The 25,062-nt window shown below is 34.3% G+C and overlaps 1 protein-coding gene across 1 annotated transcript; it reads left to right on the top strand.

Moving 5' to 3' along the window:
- Positions 1 to 8,145: 8,145 nt before the first annotated feature.
- On the top strand, positions 8,146 to 16,704 carry pmp22b (peripheral myelin protein 22b). Its single transcript, XM_042735925.1, has 5 exons — positions 8,146 to 8,318; positions 8,942 to 9,036; positions 9,274 to 9,367; positions 13,686 to 13,826; positions 15,071 to 16,704. Exons 2-5 carry the CDS (start codon positions 8,959 to 8,961, stop codon positions 15,229 to 15,231), a joined length of 474 nt encoding a protein of 157 aa, XP_042591859.1. The 5' UTR covers positions 8,146 to 8,318; positions 8,942 to 8,958; the 3' UTR covers positions 15,232 to 16,704.
- The last annotated feature ends 8,358 nt before the right edge of the window (positions 16,705 to 25,062 follow it).

The raw sequence follows: 25,062 nt of genomic DNA, 5'->3' as shown, positions 1-25,062 counted from the left end.
TGTGGGGGGGGGGATTCTGGGAGGGCAGTGGTTTAAATAGGTATTTTCTCCTTTGTTGTGATGTATTTTTGTGTGTTCTATCAAAATAAAAACAGTGAATTACAAAAAAAAAAGAAAAAAAAGAAAAAAAAGTAGATTCTGGAGGCCTTATAATGTATGTGATTTACTGCTGAAGGGATTGGCCATTTTCTTACAGATAATATTTGCATTTCAGGATTTGTAGGATCTTCATGCAGAGTAATGAGTCATCTTGGCTTCTTCGCCACCTTATTTTCACATCTGAAGTGTGGTTCTCATGGTTTCCAGCAAAGAAAACATACAGACAAAACATTTGAGCCCACAAGAGTCATCCGGTGGCCAGCTGTGCCTGAAATTAAATTGGATCCCACGGTTTTCTTCTCATTGAGTTTTACACACAGACCACCACTTTAGACCATGAAATCTGCCAACAGTACAGTGTAGTCATATTCATGTAACAGTTTGAATCTCAGTGTGGTCCAAACACAGCTGGGCACTAGCGAAATGGTGCAGTTTTTCACTTTACACACAGTTTACAATCTTGAAAGTCTCCCAGTTCAATAAAAATACCATGGGAGTGTGTGTAACTTTTAGCCATTCAAAGTCAAACTGAGGCTCAAGTGACTCTTCATGAATAAGAATCCAATTCAAATGCCACTCATCGTGATTCTGATTCAGTAGTTCTTTAAGCACTTTTTAGGGACTGTTTTGTAGGTCTTTTTGACTGAATTATTAAAAATAACTGGCTCATAAGTGTCACTTGTTTGTGAATCAACATAATATAACTGTCAATTTTTTTCCAAAAGTTAGTTCTGTTCATCGAAACTGATTAGCTGAGCAGAAGCTGTGATATCAAACAGTATAAACAATTATTCATTTAGGAACAAAAGAGACTGACGTGTCAATCATTTCATCATTCACTCAAGCGATTATTTAGGAATGAACGAGAGTTATGAATGACTAGTTTAACCGTTCAGTCACTTCAAGCTTCTTTAAAAAAAAAAAAAAAGGGAGAAAAAAAAGCATTTATTCATTTAGGAACTAAGAGGACTTGTGCATGATTTGTTTAAAATTCACTCCGAAAATTTGTTTAAAAACATGAATTCATTCAGGAACGCAATAAACTTGATTGAACAATATTCATTTTCTCTATTCAAAAACAAAAAATAAACAAATTAGAAAAAAATTGAAAAATCCTGTAAAATAAATCATAATAAAACAATCAATAACTTACAGATTTGTGAACTGTTGAATCATTCACTTAAATGAATCATTCAAAAACACTAATTAATTTAGGAACGTGTTTTGTTTGGAGACACGTAACGGTTCTAAGGTGACTCGTTGTTTGGGACCATTTTACTTGACAAAGCAAAAAAAGATGAATTAATATTGTCTCAGCTACAATTTTTAGTTTTGGCTTCGCAAACATGTTCTCAATTCTCAATCAATTAGCAATGTAGTTTTGAGAAGAAACTATTTATGACCTTGAGGACAAGGAGGATGTTTCCATTCCCAGTTATCACTCCTCTGACATATCTATCCTCCCTTCCCTCCATTCCAGAAAACAATCCAGAGCCTACTCATTCTGAAACAGCCTCTATCATTGTGTATTTCACATTACTGAGCTCTTAAAATCTCTCAGCATTACATAATTAGAGTTACTAACAGAGGAGAGGTTCTCTGATTCCACGCTCTCTCTCTCTCAATCTCTCACTTTATCGCTTTACATCTATGTCAAGACTTTAGTTGGGGACGTGCAAAACACACGATTCAGTGGACACAGAAATAACTGGCCTTAGCCCTCTCCTCTTAACCCTGTCCTCAGAGAATGTACTCTGGAATCTTCACTACAGTCTTGACATATTTAGGCTTTATTTTTAACCTCCAACCAGCCGGCCAACTCCTTTCTCATTAGAGTCCTCTCATTAGATCTTCGCATCCTTCTGTAGAGATTACACAGGGATAACCGTATCCTATTTCATATAAATGTTTCATCTTTGTTACTTCGGTATAGCTGACCAATTTTATTATTATTATTATTATTATTATTATTATTATTATTATTATTATTATTAATATTATTATTATTATTGGCCCACATGAGCACCACAACTCAATTTAGAGTATACAAAAATAAAACCAAAAATTACAAATGTATTAAGAAAATATAAATAAAATTAAACAAAAACAAAACAAAAATACATATTAAATGTTTTATTTTAAATGTATTATAGTTATTTAAAGAAAATGGAACTTTTATCCAGCAAGGATGTATTAGATTGGTCAAAAGCAACAGTAAAATACATTTAAAATGTTACCTTTTTTATTTCAAATAAATTCTGTTCTTTTGATTCAGTCTATTCTATTCTTCAGGTATTGATCAAAGAACCATGAAAAAATTAAAATGTTTTAACACAAACATATCATCACAGAATTAAAAAAAAAAATAATAATAAAAATAATAGTAATTTCAGAATAATAATAATAATAATAATAATAATGTTTCTTGAGTACCAGATCCCCATATTAAAATGATTTCTGAAGGATAAGTTGATACTAAAGCCTGAAGTAATGGCTGCTGAAAATTCAGCTTTGCCATCACAGATCATATATTGAAACAGGAAATTGTTATTTTGAACTGTAATAATATTTTTGGCTTTTTCAGCATAAGAGATATCAATCAATCAATCAATCAATCAAAATAAACATCTGAACAGTAGTGTATAATGAGGTTATTCCCTGAAAGCAGCACAAAATGGCCTGAGATAAATGAAAATAAATACACAGGCTTTTTGACATTGCCATATCTATCTTTTAAACATAGTGACAGTGGCGCCAGTCTATGACATAATGCAATTTATTTCAGGTGCATCCGATAATAATAATGACCTCAGGGTTGAGTGAGCACAGGGCTGAACTAAAGGATGCATTCTGTGTCAGGAAATAGTTCACATTCTACAACAATAGAGCTGTACAGAATACAATGAAAATACAAAGATATAAAGAACAGAACGTTTTTCTTGATCTGGTTTGCCCGTTTAATACAAAATTACATACTATAACACAAAACAGGAAACCTGAGGTAGACAAGATACGCGGGTACAACTGCCCTGATCAACTGCAGACCACAAACACAATGGGTAGAAGGGAAATCCCTGTCATTCATGATCGTGTGACCTCAAACGTCTTCATTCAAATGAAGTTGTTCAGGATTATCAGCCCTCTAACATTCACACAAAATATCAAAAAATACAGCCTGAAGGCTTCATCTGATTGATCGTTTAATTGGCCTAATGATCTTATCGACACAGTTTAGAAGAAAAGGAAGCTAAATTTGTGGACGCCGTCTCTCCCAGCCTCTCTGTCTCCTGCTGAATCATGCTGTGGGATGATTCAAGTGTCCAGTCTCTGCTTTTATACTATCCGCTGGTTTTTATTTATGGCTTCGTTTCCAGAGAAACCGCAGGAAGTGTGACACACAACATCAGAATGGGAACTAGGGGAAGTGCGATTGAGATGACAAATACATGAATATAAGTCTATAAGCTTGCATTGGGTGTGTGTGTGTCATATTATACACCGTAAGGTGCTGTATGTGTGAGCTCAGCGCTCATAATGAAAACATGATGACAGGTCTGAATGAGTATAATAGTAACCAAACATCTGTGTAGTCCTTGAAAGATCTTTATTTACACTCACCCCTCGAGTCATAAAAAGGGTCGGTCGTTTTTATTCCCACAGACAGTCTGTTTTTTTTTAACTGCCTTCTTTATAAGGTTCTTTATTGGCATTGATGGTTTCACAAAGAACCTTTAACATGCATAGAATCTTTACATCTTTCCACAAAAAGTTCTTCGTAGTGGAATAAGATGATTTTTTTCTGGCAGAACTTCTAATGACTCATTCTATAACAAAATTTGCTCAGGGTGTGAAGCTGATAACCCAGAGGAGTTTCCTGCTATTTTATCCCTCTGAAGGCATCACAACAGATAGGCGTTCTGTGGTAACCCTGTCATTAACAGTTTTGTTTTCCCTGCAGGTTAGGAATGTGCTGTGGGTGGACTTCTTACGAAATGCTTGTTTTTGGTAAAGTCTATAATGGGTGTTTGGTTGAAGTCTCTAAATGGTGCAAGAGAGAAAAACACATGGATTCTTGGGAAAAGAAGGGTTCTAGCATTTATAAGGATTACGAAATAATAATAATTATTATTATTATTATTTTTTTGTTAAATCAATAAAATTTCTAAACAAATGTCATTAAAGCAAAAGGTCATTAAAGGTACTTTTATTAATGTAAAAACTCTAAAGCAAAATTGCCTTTTCCCTCCCAATTTCATGATTAAATTAAAATATAGTTTTCATTTTTATTAATAAAAGTATAGTTTTGATGAATTTGTTATATAAATATTATTAGAAATAGCTTTATTTAATTTTATCTGACATGGAAAGCACTCATAAATCTAGAGAGTCCCCAATTTTCATCTTTGTCTCTGACCAGATCTTAAAATTAAATGAATTATCACAAGTATCACGTATAGGATAATACAATCAGAACAATATCCAAACCAATACAACCCACCAAACAAACAATACTAAACAAAACGATGCCTCTAAAGACTGGCTGTTTTGATAAAAGTTCATAGCAAACAGAACTGTGCAATTAGAATTTGAGTTTATTCATAAAAAGGAAAAGAAAGACAACCCTGAGACCGAACATCAACTTAATTTTGTATTAATGTGCCATTCATTTATTTTTACTTGCCAACCAAAAACAGCCAGTTAACTAAAAAAGAACAAAAAATGATATTTCTTGGCAGAAAACAATATGATTATTTTGATTGTTTTTATGTATTTTTCTGAAGAAAAAGTGACTGTTCTGATGCTAGAGTGATGTGGGTTGCAGGACATACATATAAGGTTGCAAGGGTCTTCTGAGAGATTTTTTATTGGCAAAAGTGTCTTTATGGCTCAGGTCTCACACCGTAATCCTTTTAAAATGTCTTGTCTACACACTCTGAAGAAAAAAGAAAAAAGGTTCTCACTGGAGTGGTACACCTTTGAACCTAATGGTCCATTTTGGTACCTTGAAGGCACATATCAGTACCTAAAGTGTATATATTAGCACCTAAAAGGTACAAAAGTGTACCACCTCAGTGACAGCTTTTGTACCTTTTTTGAGAGTGTAACAACTCCTGTTAACCAGAGTAAAATCACTGTAACACATGGCCTCTCATGGTTTATTTTTTCTTTATTTCCTTTGCAATGTGTAAAAAGGTCTTTCTTTTTCAGCATGAGCTGTTCCAGGGCATGAAGCTTGTCTCTAAACAACAATAATAAATGTGTTCCTATCAGTGAAAAAGTCCTTGAGTTTGTATATTAGGCGTGTATACAGAGAATCAAGCACTTTTATCAAGGACACATGCTGTTGTTCATCTTTTGTTTCCAGGGATTTAGAGTCAAGGAGTCAAAACCATTTTACAAACCCAAACAAGTCTGATAAATCCTGGATAAATCTTTTAAAATGTGGGCGCACACAAACACTTAACCCACGTACCCACCCTAAAACACACACCCCTGCACTTAGGTCTGGCCTTGTCTCTCAGTGATTCACAAATGTAAATCACACACTCATGATGGCTGTAGAGTGTAACATTAGAGCCTGGTCAGGTGGTGTGCAGGTTTCTGTGTGTATGTGTGTGTGTGTGTGTGTGAATTCACCACTTTAACACTATTGGCATGGATCCCATATTTCCAATCTCTACTCAATAAAACATACAAAAACTGTCAACTCACCCTACATACATTAAACCAGTATAACTCAGCATTTTTAATGAATGCAGTATTGCTCACATCATGGAAGTACAGCTGATAACGCTCTTCTATAAGGATGTTACATGATGCACTTATCAGTGCATATATCAGTGCAAATTCTATAATTTTAGTGACTGAAACTTTTCAATAACTCAGCATTTTTAATGAATCAAGCAGTATAACTCAGCATTTTTAATGAATGCAGTATTGCTCACATCATGGAAGTACATCTCCAAAGTGTGTCTGCACTGATATTGCAGATACTTCAGGTCGGGCAGGAGGCCATTAAATTAAATAAGTGGGATGTCATACTCAGGCTAATGGTATTTGATCAAAATATCCTTATTTGTATAATTACTAATTCAATAACATTTAACCATTTCTATGCATTTAGTTTTATGGTTAAACAACACACTGCAGTAAAATAAAGAAAAATAAAGTAAAGTAAAGTAAAGTAAAATAAAATAAAATAAAATAAAATAAAATAAAATAAAATAAAATAAAATAAAACTTTAACTGATTAAGAACGTTAAGGAATGCCATATATATAAATAACAAATCTGGGGAAGTTAGGCAGTCCATATCTAATATTGTTGCAGCTTGCAGTAAATTTCAGTAAAGAATTTATTTATTAATTTACAGAAAGTGCATACATTTTTTATAGATGCAGTGCGAAGGACTCCGCCACAATGACCAGATTAATAAATGCCTTGAAAGTGTTGAACAGTACAGTTACAATCACAGCTGTCCTCTCTGAAAATCAAAGATAATGGAGGACACAAGGCCTCATTTACACACATGTCAAGCTTGCATTCCCCATGTTATCTCTAGTTTGTGTTACTGGAACACCAGAACATTACATAGTACCACAGGGATTGTTGCTCCTTGCTTGAGTCAATGGGTGATAAGCAAGAACAACAAGCCATTGTGACACACACACAAAAAAGTGTGGACTCTCACAGATATGCAACGATGTAGCATTTGGATCAGATCAGTTCCCATCCTCATATTCCATGACCTGAACTTATTGGATAATAAACCTCAAATCCATCACTTCAAATCCATGCATTTTATCTCTTTAGATTTACTAAGTAGCTATATAAAATATATAAACCCTTCAAGGACACTAAATGTTTTCCACTGCATGTTGACTATTACAATAGCATGTAAAGTCTAGTTAAATAGTATGTAAACCAGCAGAGGTAGTGACAGCGTACGAATGTAATCAACATCACAAAGAGCCTCAGACAACACAATTGACCCCTGATAAGACTGTGAAGTAGAAGCCACAGATCATGTCATCAAAAACAAAGCAGTGGAAGCAAAAACTATATATTATATATTAGTTAAATTATATTTGATCCAAAATAATCAATTAATAATAAATAAATAAATGAAGATTTTAAATTATTCACTGTTGTTCATTGTTATTCTCTGATTATCTGAACACTCTATGAACTATCTCTCATATCAGGAGGAACACTCAACACCCTTTCAGCCCTCCCTCTTTTTTTATTGACTTCCCATTTGATGACTGATGAGAGGGAGAGAGGAAGGGAGAGGAATCTCTTGTAGAGGAATTCTGCAAATTCCTGGAGGCCTCCCAAAGGCCAGCTAATGACCATACTCATTTTCACACAGACGGTATCAGAGAGAACTGAGAGTAACCATTTAACAAGTTTGTATGGCTCGTTCCCATAGCAACCACCAAAGAAAATGAACATGGCGCAATTTCCAAATGAACCAAGAAAAAAAGCCCACAAACAATTTGTGCTTGTTTATGTGAACAGCCACAAATGAAAACATTATAAGCAATACTGCCATTGGATAGCAATATTCCTTTACTGCCTGCTCTATTGCCTTAGAAACAATCCAGAGTTCAAAGTCAAACTAATTTGGTTATGATCATGTGTTTGCAGTGTAACTGTAATAAGGATAAAGACATTATTCCAGTTTAAAGTGTTATAGTTATGCAAGAAAGTATGACTCCTCTGTCTTTATGGATAAATTTGACTCAAAAACGTTTTTTTTTTTCCATTTAAATTAAACAAATTGTTATTTTATTTTTTATTTATTTTACCATTATGATTAACCAACATGATCCAGCCACTGCTTTACACATAGCTTACAAACCTACTAGCACAATTGTATTCTCTCTCTCTCTCTCAACCACGCTGGTATCCATGAGAACCAAACATAGCTCTGGTTGAGTTTGTATGACTAAGTACCCTGTGGTTTTCCTGCGCTCTTACGCACAGTGTGTGCTGTGGATCTGTTGCTGTCAAGAGGGGCGCGCCTGACGTAGCCACGCAGAAAAAGGGCGTAGGACTTCCATAATGAGACTCTTTAAAGCTGCTGCTCCATACAGCAAATTAATCTAGTCGCAGGCATCTGGACTTTGGAAATACGCAGTACTTTTGACACGAGTGGCGCGGCTCTATTTCGGCGTTTTCATACATTTTTGTGGACTTACTTTCGCTTTGCTCGCAGTAAGTTGGATTTATATTGCATTACAAACGTACTTTGCCTGTTTTTGAGTATTAAAAATCCAGAGCGGATCAGAGAGGAGAGTAAAACTTGCCTTCAGGATAAGAGAAGCCACTTTCATGCTTTGATTCATCCATACAATGATATCTAGGCTAACTTTATAGAGAGACATGTCGTTGCCTTATTATTATAGAATATGTGTTACGCTGGTTTTGCACTTGTCTTCTTCGTTGTGACATTCTCTTGCGCCAAACTGATGGTTGAAAATGGTGTACATGATGTCAACTAACTGCGTTCTGTACTGCAATTATTGGAAAATCAATAAAGTTTTAATAAATCAAAGACTAATTTATATTAAAAGACATGTACCATGTGGCAATCAGCTTTTGACTTTTTTTTAAACTAAAAAAGCTTGAATATTATATTATATTATATTATATTATATTATATTATATTAAACTCCAATGACACAAAAATATTAATATTTAAATATTTATTTTTAATAATTATTAATAACCTAAATCCAATAGCAAAAATAATATTAAAGGGCTATATTATAACTAATAATTGGTCATTGATGTGTTTTATATATTTAAAAAAAAAATGTGTTTTGGTGTTTGCACAGAACCTTAAGGAAACATCATGCTGCTCCTCTTACTGGGAATCGTCGTCTTGCATGTGGCAGCACTGGTTCTGCTCTTCGTGTCAACAATAGTCAGTGTGAGTATTCTGAAGCTTTATTAATTAATAAAGATTATAAGAGATTCTCTCTCTCTCTCTCTCTCTCTCTCTCTCTCTCTCTCTCTCTCTCTCTATCTGACTGTCTGTCTGTCTATCTACAGTTTCTCTGATATTAAGTTGACAGTTCAATAAATTTGGAGTCATTTATAAACTCAAACCTCAATCAGGCACTAAAACCAGCTGAAGGAGACTAATGAGTATTCTTGAATCTAACAGGCATGGGTTGGTAACCCCAACAGCAGTTCAGACCTCTGGACAAACTGCACCACACTGAATGGAGTGACCAGCTGTGACCCTGCTGACACTGGAGGTAAGATCCTGCTACATTTTTAGATTTGTTTAAGAGGGAATGTGTGATGAAACCAAAAAAGAAAAAAGAAAGAAAGAAAATGGTGTGATAATATTTATTTCAAGATAGGAAAATGTCTGCATCACTGTAAAGAGTTAAAGAGCCACCCTCTGTATGTTACACAGCGCATTATTCATTGAGGGCTTGATCCTGGCATAACTGTCAAAGCTCCTTTGCCTGTTTACCACACTTTGGGGTGGGCGTGCCCACTCTGCCTCACACCTCTGTACTGCCATCTAGGGGTGAGAATTCAAGAGTGCTGTTTCAACCCAAAACAGACCCCTCTTCAACATCAGCTCTGTATAAATAGTCTGGTTGCCGGAGCATATCGGGTGTGGAAGAGGCAGAGCATTCAAAGCAGATTAGATTTAGACTGATCTGGCTGTAATGGCGTAGCATCAGTTTGCCATAGGCCAAAATATGATTTGAGTCACACCCACAAATCAAAATGCCAGCGACAGGTTTGTTAACACAAGAATGAAGGCAGTTTGAAAGAGAAACATTTATTATTGAAGTTGGTCTTCTTTAATGCATATAATAAAAAAAGTGTATTTTTAAGTAATATGCATTCTCAGTCAGATCACTTGTACACTATTGGCTGTTTTTGGAGGGTAAGATGATGTCATAGTTCAGAGCTGGAAACGCCTCTCTGTGCACTTTGATAATGAGGCAGGACCAGAATGCTTTGCTGTGTTATTTCATAGCTCTCAGTCAGTTGGCGTAGCACCTATAATGTGCCGTGTTTGTTTAGGGCGTGGTGTGGGGGACAGCACACAAGGTTTTTCTGTCCCGCTCTCCTGCGCTCGCTCGCGTGTCGCTGCTACGCTGCTGGAAAAACGCTGTTACCACTTTCGGTTACAACTTAAGTTGATTTTTAAGGACCATTTAGGTTGTGAAGAAAGTCTTTTCATTGGTGCATGTGATGATCAGATTGGTCTTTAATTAGAATGTTATAGATGGTGTTTAACCGGCACCCAAACAACAGCAGTTAAAATATGAATCTTCATGCACACTACTGTAAGAACAAATTAAATTGACAGCAACAAATCAAGAGGTTTAAATCAAACCTGTGTTGGAAACAAGCAATCAAACCGAGTCCGAAGCCATCCTAAGATCACCTGAATGGTGTATTTTACATTGGGAGTGATACGGAACAGCTGGCATGGCGAAGCTACTCAACACTGGCAGCTAAAACATGCATGAAATCCTATTCATCATCCTGTTATAGAGAACCATTTCATGGACCAAACTGGGGTTATGACAGTCTAGTATCAGCGCACGAACTCGCACCCCTGTGTTATGTTTCGCTGTGCATATTTATCATCTGTTAAGCCACATTCTTCACACCCAGGACCATACGTACCCCTCTAAATGCAAACACAAGGCCCCCGCTTTCCAAAACGAAACCTTCTCTCCTGAAATACAAATCCCTTCCTTAGTTGCATGACTGCAGACAGAAATACATAGGGTGTTGTCAAGCTCAAAATGACTACAGCCATACCTTATATCAGGAAACTACTCTGTAAGAGTAGATAAACTTAGTCACAGTGAATAAATAGACTGTACGAGGGGATGTGCTTCTATTTTTACTTCAATGTTGAGAGAGATGTATTGTATCGTTTGTATTGTGTGGTTGCAAAACACAGATAGCAGAAGAACCTAGTATTTTTGGATGCATACTAGAATAGTCTCCTCACATGGTCTCCTTTGAGATGTTAGGAGAAAAACCAATGCCAGTTCCATAGTTGTTTCCATTCTGAGATTGTTACAAGCACAAACCGTTTATGGGCTTTTCTTGTCCTTTTAGGGTTATCCATGAGCTTTACGATTTTGCTGTTAATGACATCATTGCCTAAACTTTGGATCATTCGTCTTGCCAATTCTTCCCCACAAAAGTGCAAAGTAGTTGATTTGTTTATGATTTCAGATTTTCCAGGACCTGATCAAATGTTTCTATTTTATTCAATGTTTCTTGGAAGCAATCAATGTAATATTGTTATGGCTTTAGTAGAGGATCTAGTTTTTGCTGAAAGCTGGAGTAGTGGCTCTGATTTATTATTTTTTTTAAATCTGTAGTAGGCCGATCTGCTTTTAGAGTTTGACAGTTCTAGTGGCTATAACGGGAGCGGCAGACACAGCTGAACATGAGAGGAGAGAGAGAGAGAGAGAGAGAGAGAGAGAGAGAGGTGGAAACCTGATTCTACAGGAATGACCCTTGGATAAGAAATAGACATGCTGGATAACCCATGCATTCCACTTATTACTACTTGGGCATGAAAGGTAGATACTGAGATAGAAAGAGAGCTACATGTTCATGTTCACGCTTCTCCCTGACACATTTTACTGTATGATTTAGAAGAACAGCAAAATGCCTCCTTAAAGTTGAATAATGACAGAATTTGGTGAACTATCTCTTTCACATTTCACAAGTACTATTTTTTTTTCCAGCGGATGAACGATAAAAGCATAATCAGAATCAGAATTTATAAGCATTTAAAGGGGCAGACAGCATAACAGAGGTTTATTTGTGTGGACACTAATATAGTTATTGTTATAGTTATATCTTTATAGTTATTGTTCTTGGCGTGAATGGGCCTGTATTCATTGTCCTCATTTCTTTATGACTTTCTTATGTGGAAACAAACAAGAAACTTATGTGGAAAAATGTCTGCTTTCGTGTCCATACTCTCTTAAAAATAAAGGTTCCAAAAGGGGGGTTTGTCATTGGAGAACCATTTTGGGTTCCCAAAAGAACCTTTTAGCAAACAGTTCTTAAAAGAACTTGGTGTTTCTTAAAATGAAGAGCATTTTATTAATCTAAAGAAACTTTTCCCATTATTAAGAACCTTTTGTGCAATAGAAAGGTTCCATGTATTTTAAAGGTTCTTCATGGAACTATAGATGAACCTTTATTTTTAAGAATGTATAACGAGTTGGACCCCATTGACTTTTCCCATTGACATTCAGTGGAAGTTTGGACCCCATTGACTTTCCTAGTATGGGCAAAAACAGTTCAAATATTGCTCATAATATGTTAGTGTTCAGTAGCAGACAGAAGTCATACAGGTTTTAAACAAAATGAGAGAGTAACTGATGACAAAATTTGCATTTTAGGTGAAGTATCCCTTTAAAACTCTATTGAGGATAACAGTGGTAAAACAGAAACACTGAACAATTTGAACATAATGGGACATTCCAAAGCCAGAATACACGCTAAACATTAAACTAAAACATCTGCCATGACATTCCTCATCAATCCCAAGCTCCCTCAAACCAGTCTCACAGCACGCTATTGACTTTCAATTGATGGAAGAACATATTGTTCAAAGCTTTTGTCTTGCGAAACAGTTTACACTAACCCTCAAGTTTTTTTTTTTTTTTTTTTTTTTTTTGGAAAGAAATGACTTTTATTCAGCAAGGACCAATTAAATATACACAAACATACTTTTTATTTTTTTCTTAAAAAAAAAAAAAGCTTTCCGTTTTCTATTGTTACTAAAATAGAAATGTTCTAAAAAAAGATATATCTAAAAATGTTATTGTTTTTAGTATATATTTAATTAAGTACAGCATGGTGAGAACAAGAGACCTAAGATGATTAAAAGTATTGTGATCAGCAGTGTATGTGCAAAGTGAGTGAAAGTCCTAATGCAAGCCTTTACTTTCCTGTCAACACATGGAAGAGGCTGGAATGTCTCTAATGTTGGATAAAAATTACACACGGGGGGCTTTTAAAGCCATCACATGCAGGTAATATAGAGTTAATGGATCTTCTTGTAAGTTGCCATGTTATGGTCCTGGTTTGTCAAGAGAGGATCAATATCAGGTGCTGGTAACCTGCTAAGAGCTTTTAGGAACAGAAACCTCATTATGCAATTGCACGATGCATTAAGAGTTCCAGGATTCTCCAGTGCTCTTTATATCCATGAAACGGCCATCAAACTTTAAATGCAACAACAAGAGTTCGTTATGAAGCAATGTTTGGTGATTTGTTTTTTTGCAGACTCACCTCTGTCATTATGAATAATACATAGATATATCTAAGTGCACATCTCCAGTTGTACGTCAATGTAAAAGTTCAACCAGTGCATCTGTTGTGATTGATCGAGAATAGCAGATGAGAAAAGAAATAATGACCTGCTTGATGTCCGTTTGTGATCATTTAAAATGAAAAGTCTCCGTCCCAAGAGGTTTTTATTTCTGCAAAGCTTAAACTGCCCTAAGTGGTTTCAGGAGTAAGGAAATGCAGTAATGTTTTGAAATGCTTTCTGTTTTTCAGTTTGGATCCAGGCAGTCCAAGCTCTCATGATCCTGTCAATCATCTTCAGCTTCCTGTCTCTCTTCCTGTTCTTCTGCCAGCTCTTTACTCTCCAGAAGGGCGGACGCTTCTTCCTCACTGGAGTGTTCCAGATCTTTGCTAGTGAGTATCATGTGAACATCAATGGATCAGTTTGATTGTTTGCAGATGCTAATAAGATTGACATAACACGCTGACATGCTCATGCAATGTTAATGGACCCAAAGTGTTCGCTGTTGAAATGAAGGAGAGCGATAAACCGCATATGCATTTAAGCTAGCTGGCTCAGGTGATCTGAGATCAATTACCATTTATTAATAAAAGATTATCTATGGGACATCTACTGATCTCCTCTCTTCCTATGGAGGTGTATTTGCTTTCATTCAGCGACATGAAAGACCTTTGGCCTTAGTCTTGTTAGTCTAATGAGTCCTGTCAACTCTCATTAAACCACAGACAGCGCAGGAGAACCCTTTAATGCGCTCACTTTCTGCAGATAATTTGGTTACGATTTCTTAAGATTAAATCACAAGTTATACATAGCCAAAACGAGTAAGCATTTCTCTTCATTTCTGAAAAACAATACATGTAAGAGATCAGATATGGAGTTTTACAGTCATTTACTGTATTGTAACCGGAGCTAATGTAAAAATGATAGCTCTCATTAGAAATGTTTAATTAAATTCTCGGGTCTTTGGGTTGTAATGAAGATGGAGTATTATTAGAGATCATTACTGTGCCTGGATAATGAATAGTTCTGTGGGCGCTACGAATGCTTGATCTTTCAGTACGTACTGAGGGCTTTTAGAGTTCATATCTGCGACTCGCATCAGAGAGGATAGACATTAATTGAAAGCTAAATGTCAGAGGAGAGCCGAGGGTGGAAACAGCACAAAGCCAGACAGTTACAGGTGCCCACTGAGTTGGCACCGGATACACAGCTGCTGCCATAAGATGAAATGTCAAGACTGGCACTCTGGGGGTGGTCTGTGGTGTGCCTGACATAAAAGAAAGTGCCAGGGCATATTTTTGCTCCCTCTCATGCATACCTTATACTCAAGACTAGGCCAAGAACAGCATTTCTTAGGTAAATGTTACTTAATATATGAAGCCTTGGTGAGCATAAGAAATTTCAAAAACAAAACAATCAAAAACTCATTGACTTCAAACTTTTAAAAGTCATATAAAACAGAAAAAAATTAAAGTGTGGTGGAAATCATGCAAGGATAGATAGATAGACAGACAGACAGACAGACAGACATTATAATTAATTTCTGACAGAATTATAACAAACATTTATATAAGGTAACATCAATTAATTTTTCATTTCTAGACAGTAAATTTTTCTTGTCTTCCTCTTCCCCCAGGTCTTTTCGTTATGAGTGGAGCTATCATTTATACTGTAATGAACTCGGAATGGGTCCATGAGTCAGAGTCCTACGGCTTTTCCTACATCCTGGCCTGGGTAGCCTTCCCTCTGGCGTTCATAAGCGGCTTAATCTACGTCATCTTGAGAAAACGAGAGTGAGGTGGCACCTCTCTCTAGTGGCCGGCACCTGGAAATACAGCTTTGAAGCCAAAGTATCGCACTGCACCCACAGAGAAGTGAAATCACGCAGTATCTTCACCCAGGGGGTCAGTCAAAATCAACCCCGCTGCCACCCCGAAAAGACCTATTCAATACTGTCATCATTTGAAGATGTGTATATAGTATCTTTGGTTTAAAACCTATTTATAACACTTTTTACATACATGTACATAGTATTTTATGTTTGCTCTGTTGACAAAGAACCTCTGAGAGCTTTTCTTTTAGCTAATTAAGTGCCTAGAGTGTGTGTTTGTCGCAGAAATGTGTGTGTTTGTGTCAATTTTTCTTTCCGTATAAGGCCAAAAATACTTATAAAAAGGTTTTCGATGTATTTTAACCAAAGTGCATGTATTAAATTATAGGGACAAGGAAAGGAAGCGTTTTCAATGAAGCTGCATTGAGAATTTAGAGATGAAGTAACTTAAACACTATCATTAGATCGGCAGTTTTGAAAGCTTTTTTTTTAAAATAGCTTTTCTTTTTTTTCCAACAAAAAAATGGTGCTATGTATTTACCATTCCTTTAACTAATAGCCATTTAGACTTTATTTAGAAGGATGTAACATGACTGAAAGCCAAAATCAGAACGCCATTGAATATTTTGTGCTTGTGCCTATAACACAATTCTGTATATACAGTACTCACTGAAAAAAAAAAAAGGTTCATTTTATAATAAAACAAACAAAATGTGTTCTGAGTAACATGTGGTTATTAGTTTAGATTTGGGAGATTGCGATGGAGGAATTATAGTAAAAACAGACTTTTAAGTTACTTTTAAGAGCAGTATTAGGATTTGAGAAAGGCAGTAATTCATTCACTCAGTTTAATAAATGTTGCTTATATCATTATATCAAATACGATTGAATTCATATGTATAATGTTTGATGGATTTGGTCACTCGTTAGCTGATAATATAATCGGGGCATTACATAATTAAACAGTTGAAGCGAACACCCTTCATATTCAAATCAGACAAGCATATAAATATAAAATAAAGATTAAATAAAGGTATATTTTTTTTCCAAGTATCAAAATGACAGCCTTAAATCCTCTATATACACAATATATCCAGAAAAACATATTTAAAAGCATCCAAGTGGCAGTTTTGTGGTGTAAAAATGGGTTATGAACTGACCGCTGATAACATGATGGTGGACACATCATAACACCTGCATGCATGGAAAGATTTTTCAATACTTGAAATATAACATGCTGCGATGTCTACCGTTTTTGAGATGCTCCGTTTCTACTCACATAACTCACAGTAATTCACAATGTACTGTAATAGCATGTGATTGTATTAAAAGAGAAACGTATTACTTACAATTAAAGGCCCTGTTCTGAGGACCATGTATTAGATTGCTTCTCCTGCAACACCAAAAACAATAAATGATGTTTTGTTATGATGAACTGATCACATTGCCTGTTTTCATGGTTGTAATGGCCTGATGAATGTCTAACTAAATCCCCTTCTGTGACTGAACAAATAACTTTTATGCACAGCAGAATAATTTATTTTACCTGCAGTAAAACAGTCTATGATACTTTTTCTTTCTTGTGTGTAAAGGGATTTCTGTATGTAGCAATTGATAATCCCCTTAAAATATTAATATATATATATATAACCAATATGTGGTCTGTTCTGACAAGGGACCAGCACTGGAAAATGTGCTCATTTCCCTACATTATAATACTTAAGAATGCAGTCATCACTTGACAATGTAAGGCTAAAACCTGAAATAACAACCAAATCATGTTGTATTCATTTGATCTGGCTAAACAGTTGTAGACAGTGTAATATTTGAATTTAATTGAATGTCGTGGTGCTCCTTCTGAAAACAGCTGTACTGTAAGCCGTGTCTGAAGGAGTGTGAGCTCTGATGAAGACTGTTCATTCACGAGAACCCAACTCTTTGCCTCTGACTCGCCTCTTTTATGAAAGCTTGTGTTTGTGTGTTTATTAAAAGCTATTAAAAATAAATACTGCTTGCCAGAAAATTGTCTCTCTTTTTACTTTCTGAAAATAATAATAATAATAATAAAAAAAAGCAAAACCGGTGGTTTTATCTGCTGAATTGTGATCTAAAAATGTCAATGGTTTTGACAGCAATTCATAAAATAAAATGCAAATACCCTAATAAAATAACTTCTAAAGAGAAAAATCAATCACATCCACAAGTGTGGCAAGTTTGCACAGGTGTGTGTTTGTGTGTGTGTGTGTGTGTGTTTGTGTGTGTGTGTGTGTGTATATATATATATATATATATATATATATATATATATATATGTATGTATATGTGTATATATATATATGTATATGTATATATATATATATATATATATATATATTATATATATATATATATACATACATACATATATATATATATATATATATAATATATATATATATATCGTACATATATCGGCTTTTCTTTACAAAATCATCCTATTCAGCATATGAATATGTAATTAATAATTCTGCACATTACATGCTGTTTTAACATTGTAAATTCTTCTTCAGCACCAGTAGAGGACCGCTGATCTAAAAAAGATTGTCAGAAAATAGTGCCACTTAGTGGTGTAATTTAAATTGTGCAAATTGATATGTGAAAATATGAGAAAGACTGCCATCCAGCGTTAGAAATTACCATTTTAATAGATGTCATATTTGATATTGATTTCTAAATGCATTTTTAGCATTAGCTTTTCGTTCATTCATTCATTCATTCATTTATAAATCAACATCCTATTAGCGTCACATTCAACAAAACCACAGCTTCGGGGAAGATTCTCTCAAAGTTATGAACAAATGCAGGCCTTTTTTCAGTAACGTTAATAATATGCTCGTTCAAAGTTATCTGGTAGGCCCTATCTAATGTTATTAAAACGTTAGCACAAAATCATGATTTATACATCGTTCATGGAAGGATTTTCTGAAACATTTAAATTTCAGAATGTTAGCGTAATGTTTTTAAAAGTTGCTACTTCCTACTTGTTTAGATGGTCCAGAGAACATTCCAAACTAATTATGTTCCCATAATTTTCGAAAAATGATCAGATTAAACATTTCCTTCAAGTGTTATCTAATGCTCACATTACCAAGAAAAAGCGGTTTTAAAAATAAATAAATAAATAAATAAATAAATAAATAATAAACATTCTTAGAACATATTTTTGTTAACTGGGACTCTGAGACAGTGAATACAGAAGAGTTATCCGACGGCTACAGGTCACTAAAGTGTACAAAGACACTACACTTATCACTAGATAAGTTATTAAATGTGATTAAATATGTCACATGTTAGATAACTGTTAGAACAAAAAAAGAGATTCATGATATTTTCCCCGAGATTATAATTGTATCCAATTATTGTACAAAGCACCCTGCTGCCCTCTAGTGAGATTCATGATAACCTGGTACGATAACTTTTAACACAAATAATTCTAACAAACAGAGTTAAAGACTAGAAGAGTTTAAGAACAAAAGAGATTAGGGAAAAAAGGGACGAGAAAGAAAATGTCACAGACCATTTCACAAGGTGTCACAGTCCATTTAATCTAATTACACCGTTCTCATCCTCAGCAGTGGAATCATCAGTCTTCATTTAGCTGGATTTTGTTTGCTTGGTGAATTTTTCACATGCTCTGTAAAAATCACTGAACAAAATCTGAACAGGTGAATTTCCTTCTCACATTTTATAATAGAATGATTCCACAGGAGACAAAAGTGTACTGAGATTTACATTAAAAATATACAAACATAACTATATAATATTTAAAAAAAAAATTCAATGAGCATTATTTTGCTATTTTTAAGCATATTTAATTATTTACTATAAATATACATGAATTTAAAATATTTTTATATAAATACAACAATTGCATTTTTGCAATATTTATTTACTTGCTACATAAATGCATGTAAAATATTTTAGTTACTGTATATTGCAGTGTTTGCAATGCAATTTTGCAACATTTATTTACTTACTGTAAATATATGTAAAATATTTCATTATTTTATTTATAAATACAATTGCATTTTTGCAATATTTATTTATTTATTTACTATAAATATACATGAATGTAAAATATTGTATTTATAAATACAACAATTGCATTTTTGCAATCCAATTTTTGCAATATTTATTTACTTACTGTAAATATAAATACATGTAAAATATTTTATTATTTTATTTATAAATACAATTGCATTTTTGCAATGTAATTTTTTCAAAAATATTTATTTATTTATTTACTATAACTATAATACTATATAAATAAATTTTATTTTATATCTAAACTGGATACTTTAACAGCACTTCTTCATTTAAAAAGCCCTCAATATGCATGTTTCTTTATTTATCCATAAACTATATATATAAATACTCATAATGACTATTTAAAGGAATCAGATGATTTTGGGCTGTCTTGGGAACATCTCTGTAAGGCAGACAAATTAATATTAACCATGTGTCTTATCTCAAAATGATGGTAATTAATGTATGTGACCAGAAAACCTCTGCAACTTAAGCCTGTCAAAATGATTTGCTGCACCCCGTCCGGTTTCCAAAAGCCCTGGAGAGATTGTAAAATACTAATAAAAAGCATTAGGTAATAAAAGAAAAGATTCTGGCATAAACAAAAAAAAAATGACATGCAGATGTTCATATACAGTAACTGTAATAGGTGGAAAATCTAATAGCAAAACAAGTCACAAAAAGTTCTCATTGACTCAAAACAGAACACAAACACACTTTTTAGGAGTTGATCCATGAACACAACAGGATAGTAAACACATCCCGCCAGCTTTAGACAGCACAAGCTTTGTTTATGCCCCGTACACCCCTCCTCTGTTGCCACCGTAATTGTTTACGTCCTCCGGGTCAAGAACGAGACTACAAAATAATGACATTATCCATCGTGTCCCTCTCAGTCTCCTCTGGCCCCCGCCCATGTCTCAACCCTTTAATTCTACCCACCCAATGTCATTAACGCCTCCGCTATCCATTCTCCAGTCTTCAGGGAGATAATATTCCTTCATTTCTGGAACACAATGGGAAAGGACGCAAACAGAAGGTCCACCTTAATCTATCAGGCCTCCTTCAGTGGCTCTGAAGCTCTCTCTGACAGGCATAGCATCGCTGGACCATGGACCGCGGGACAAGAGACACAATTAAGCCTCATGAAATGCAAATGGAGCCTTTTTAAGGCAAAGGAGGGGGTTATTTTGTGCCTGAAACCACCATCTGCTGGCTATCACCTGCAAAAAGGATCATCGGCTCGGAAAATGTGTAACTTTAATATTTTTTGTTAATTAATAAAAGAAACAGCTAATGAGTACACAGCTGGTTTCGATCAGGACAGCAAATGTTCAGCAGTTTGACCCCTCGTACACATGTGCACAAGGTCTGAAATTTACTTTTTGCCATACTTGAGAAAATGTATTAGCCATAAAAATTCCAGATTTTCATTTTAGAGTAAGTGAGTAATTATACAAACAAACAAACAAATATTTTTGCTATCATAATATAGTTTATAATAATTTGAAAGGGATCTGTTCTCATCAAAACTGCATTTATTTGATTAAAAATGCCATAAAGAATAAGTGTAAAGTATCAATTTAATTTAAAGTCTTCTGCAACCATATTTTTTTTTTTTATTGTATATATATATACTTACGGCAAATATATATATAGTTTTTGAAAGAAATTAATACTTTTATAATTCAACACAAGTGACAGTAAAAACATGTATAACATACACTGATATTCCAGTAAAAACAGTAGTATTTTGAAATATTATTATAATTGAAATATTGTTATATTTCATATTTGATTACATTGTAAAATGTTAGTATTCTATTTCCCTCAGAAATTGTGGATTTTTTTTTTTGTTTCCTATAATCTTTCATATTATTGTCAATTTCGATTTTTTTTTTTTTTAAATAAATTAGTACTTTTATACAGCAAGGATGCATCAAATTGATGTAAAGTGACAGTAAAGACAACAATCGTTTAAAATATTTTTATTTCAAATTTGATCATAAATACAGTAAAAAATGTAAATATTGTGAAATATTATTACAATTTAATTAGAATTTAGCTGTTTCCTGTTTGATTACATTTTAAAATGTAATGATTCTATTTCCCTAGAAAGTATTCTGATATGCAGATTTGGTGCTTTAGAAACTAATTATTATCAATGTTGAATGTTTGTTTGTGTGTTTGTTTATATTACTATTATTGTTTTATTTTTATTTTATTTTATTTTATTTGTGTGGAAACCATGATACACTAGCATTAATTTGAAATAAGTTTTTTTTTTCTTTTAAGAAAGAAATGAATAGTTTTATCATTACATCAAGGATCAAAAGTGACAGTAAAGACATTTATAACATATACATTTATATATTTGTTATTTCACATTTGAATGGAAATACAGTAAAAACAGCAGTGAAATATTACCATTTAAAAGAACTGTCATACACTTTGTCTTCAAATATTATTTACCAAATTAGTTCCAAGTCAAACCAGATGTTTTCTTCAGTAGCCAGTTTACATGTCTTTGATTTGAATTGTCAAATTACTTCATTTACTTGCCAAAAAGCAAATTTAGACTAAATTTTGGACTCAAAAAACCAAACATATACAGCGGGTAAAATAAATATTGAACACGTCACCATTTTTCTCAGTAAATATATTTCTAAAGGTGCTATTGACATGGAATTTTCACCAGATGTCGGTGACAACACAAGTAATCCTTACATAAAAAGAAAACAAAACAAATAAGTTCAGAAATTAAGTTAATAAAGTGTGTAATAAAATGGAATGGACCCAGGGGAAAAGTATAGAAAACACTTTCCGAAATGTATTTAATACTTTGTACAAAAGCCTTTGCTGGTAATGAGAGCTTCAAGACGCCTCCTGTATGGAGAATGCATTGCTCATAAACAGTCTTCAGATCTTGAAGGCTCTGTGGGCCTCTGCTATGAACGCTGATCTGCAGTTCTTTCCATAAATTTTCTATTGATTTCAAGTCAGGTGATTGGCTGGGCCATTCTAGCAGCTTTATTTTCTTTCTCTGAAACCAACTGAGAGTTTCCTCGGCTGTGTTCAGGATCATTGTCTTGCTGAAATGTCCACCCCGTGTTTTATCTTCATCATCCTGGTAGATGGCAGCAGATTTTTATCAAGTATGTCTCGGTACATTTTTCCATTCATCCTTCCCAATTCAACCAAATATTCAAATCCAGTTCACATCCAAACAGACTATGTGATGTGGAGTGCCAGTTGACCTCCAAACAGTGTGTATTATGGCATCCAAAGAGTTTAATTTTGGTCTCATCTGACCAGACTATATTCTCCCAGTATTTTGCAGTAACATGCTTTTTCTTCAGCAATGGAGTCTTGCATGGTGAGAGTGTATACAGGCCACGCCAGTTGAGTGCATTACTTGTACCTACTAGTTCCAGATCTTTCTAAAGCTCTCGAAAAGTGGTCCTTGGCTCTTAGACAGCTCTTCTGATAATTCTTTTCACTGCTTTGTCAGAAATCTTGCGAGGAGCACCTGGTCATGGCCGGTTTATGGAAAAATAATGTTCTTTCCACATCTGGATTATGGCCCCTACAGTGCTCACTGGAACATTCAGAAGTATAGAAATCCTTCTCTAACCAATGCCATCAGTATGTTTTGCAACAATAAGGTTGCGAAGGTCTTCAGAAAGCTTTTTGCTTTTAACCATCATGAAATGTTTCTTGTGTGACACATCGGTAATGAGACACTTTTTTAGAAGCCATCAGTTGAGACTGAAGAAGCTAATATTAATTTCCACTGACAAGGGGCAGGATTACTTTCTAATTACTGATAGATTTCAGCTGGTGTCTTGACTTTCCATGCCTTTTTGCACCTCCCTTTCTTCATGTGCTCAATACTTTTACCCTGTGTCATTCTACTTTATTACACAGAACTTAATTTCTCAAATTATTTGTTTCGTTTTCTTTGTACGCATGGATCACTTGGGTTGTTACTGACATCTGGTGAAAATGTAATGTCAACAGCACCTTTAGAAATACAGTTACTGAGAAAAATGGTGACGTGTTCAATACTTCTTTTACCCACTGTACATGCACACACCAATGCATAAACATATTTATATGCTTGCAAACAATCTGGACAAACACCCCTTGACCCTTCACACATGCACAAACATCTCCTTTCACTCACACACACACACAGCCCACCTCCTATCAAACCCTACCACCACACCACCACCCCACCCCCAACAACTTCATAAATCCCACAATAATATTCTTCTTCTTTATAACAACATCATCCCTGATCACCCAGAGGTCATCCACGAGCTGTACCACAGAAACACGGCCTTCCCCAGGGCACCGTTCCACCGGGGTCAAAACGGACCTGCTGTTTTATCTTCTCTCCTCCTCCGTCCACTGGTGCAGACATTCATTCTTCACAGTCACAAAAGGCCTTTCGCTCCAGAGGCCCCAGATTTGCCCCCATGTGGCTCGATCGCAGGGTTTCAAGGTCAAGACCAGGCTGAAGGTCATCAAAGCCAGATCTGCCCTCTGCACAGGAGTCTGTCCATCATGCTGTCCAGATGAAGGAAGCACTCGGTGCTTATGGAGTTTCAGACTAAATCGAACCCATTCAGTGCCATCTATCATACTCAATCATGCTAATGCATGAGAACAGACGATCTGGTCATAATAAAGGCTTTGAAAGGAGAGAATTCAGGGGTGATGAGACGGACAATATATTTCCTCTGTTTAACACTCAAACTATGATGAATTAGGCAAAGTGGCAAAACGCTGTCTTAAAGGAACGGTTCACCCAAAAATGAAGCTTTTGTCATTATTTACTCACCCTTGTGTCTTTTAGAGCACAAAAGGACTTATTTAAAGCAGATTATCCAAGCTGCTCCATGACTGTCAAGCAAGATTTTTAATGAAAAACAACTTGAATTTTATTATTTTCCTCACATAAAGCTATCAAATAACTCCAGAATAATTTTAAAAAAGCTCATACAACATGTGGATTATTTTTATTATTTTTTTATCTTTTAAGGAGCTTACATTGTTATCGTAAATGAAAAGTGATACATTCTAAAAAATCTGCTAACTGAAAAAAAAAAGTGTATATATTTTATATTTTTATATATTTATTTAAATTATATTTGTACATAATATTTTTAAATGACACAAATTTTATACGTTATTTTGGCAGATATAAAATGTTTTAAAATAAATTAAAAACAACAACAACAACCACAGCTCAAAAAATATTACAAGATAAAAAAATCTGTTGACTGAAAAACTAACTTAATTGGAAAAACTGAAACCAAAAAATAAAAAATTAATAATTAAAAAAAAAAAAAAAAGAATCTGAAATGGAAATTAATTTTTGTTTTAAGTTTTCAAACATTTTAAATCCCAGAATTATAATAACATTATATATTTTTAAATGACACCGATTTGCACATTAACTTGCACATTGACACCGATTGGCACCTATACAATTTTAAAATTATTAAAAGCAACAACAAAACTGAGAAAAAAATAAATAAATAAATCTGTTGACTGAAAAACTTAACTGGGAAAACTGAAATTAAAACATTTTCAGAAAAAAAAAAAAAAAAAAAAAAAGAAAAGAAAAAATGAATTTTTAGTTTTAGTTTTTAAGACAATACAAACTCAGAACTTTAATAACATCATATATTTTTAAATTACATCAGTTGCCCATTAGCTTTGAC

Source organism: Cyprinus carpio, chromosome B12, assembly GCF_018340385.1.
Source record: "Cyprinus carpio isolate SPL01 chromosome B12, ASM1834038v1, whole genome shotgun sequence".
Lineage (NCBI taxonomy): Eukaryota > Metazoa > Chordata > Actinopteri > Cypriniformes > Cyprinidae > Cyprinus > Cyprinus carpio.
The sequence above is the reverse complement of the archived record's forward strand: the minus strand, read 5'-3'. Positions and strand labels throughout refer to the sequence as shown.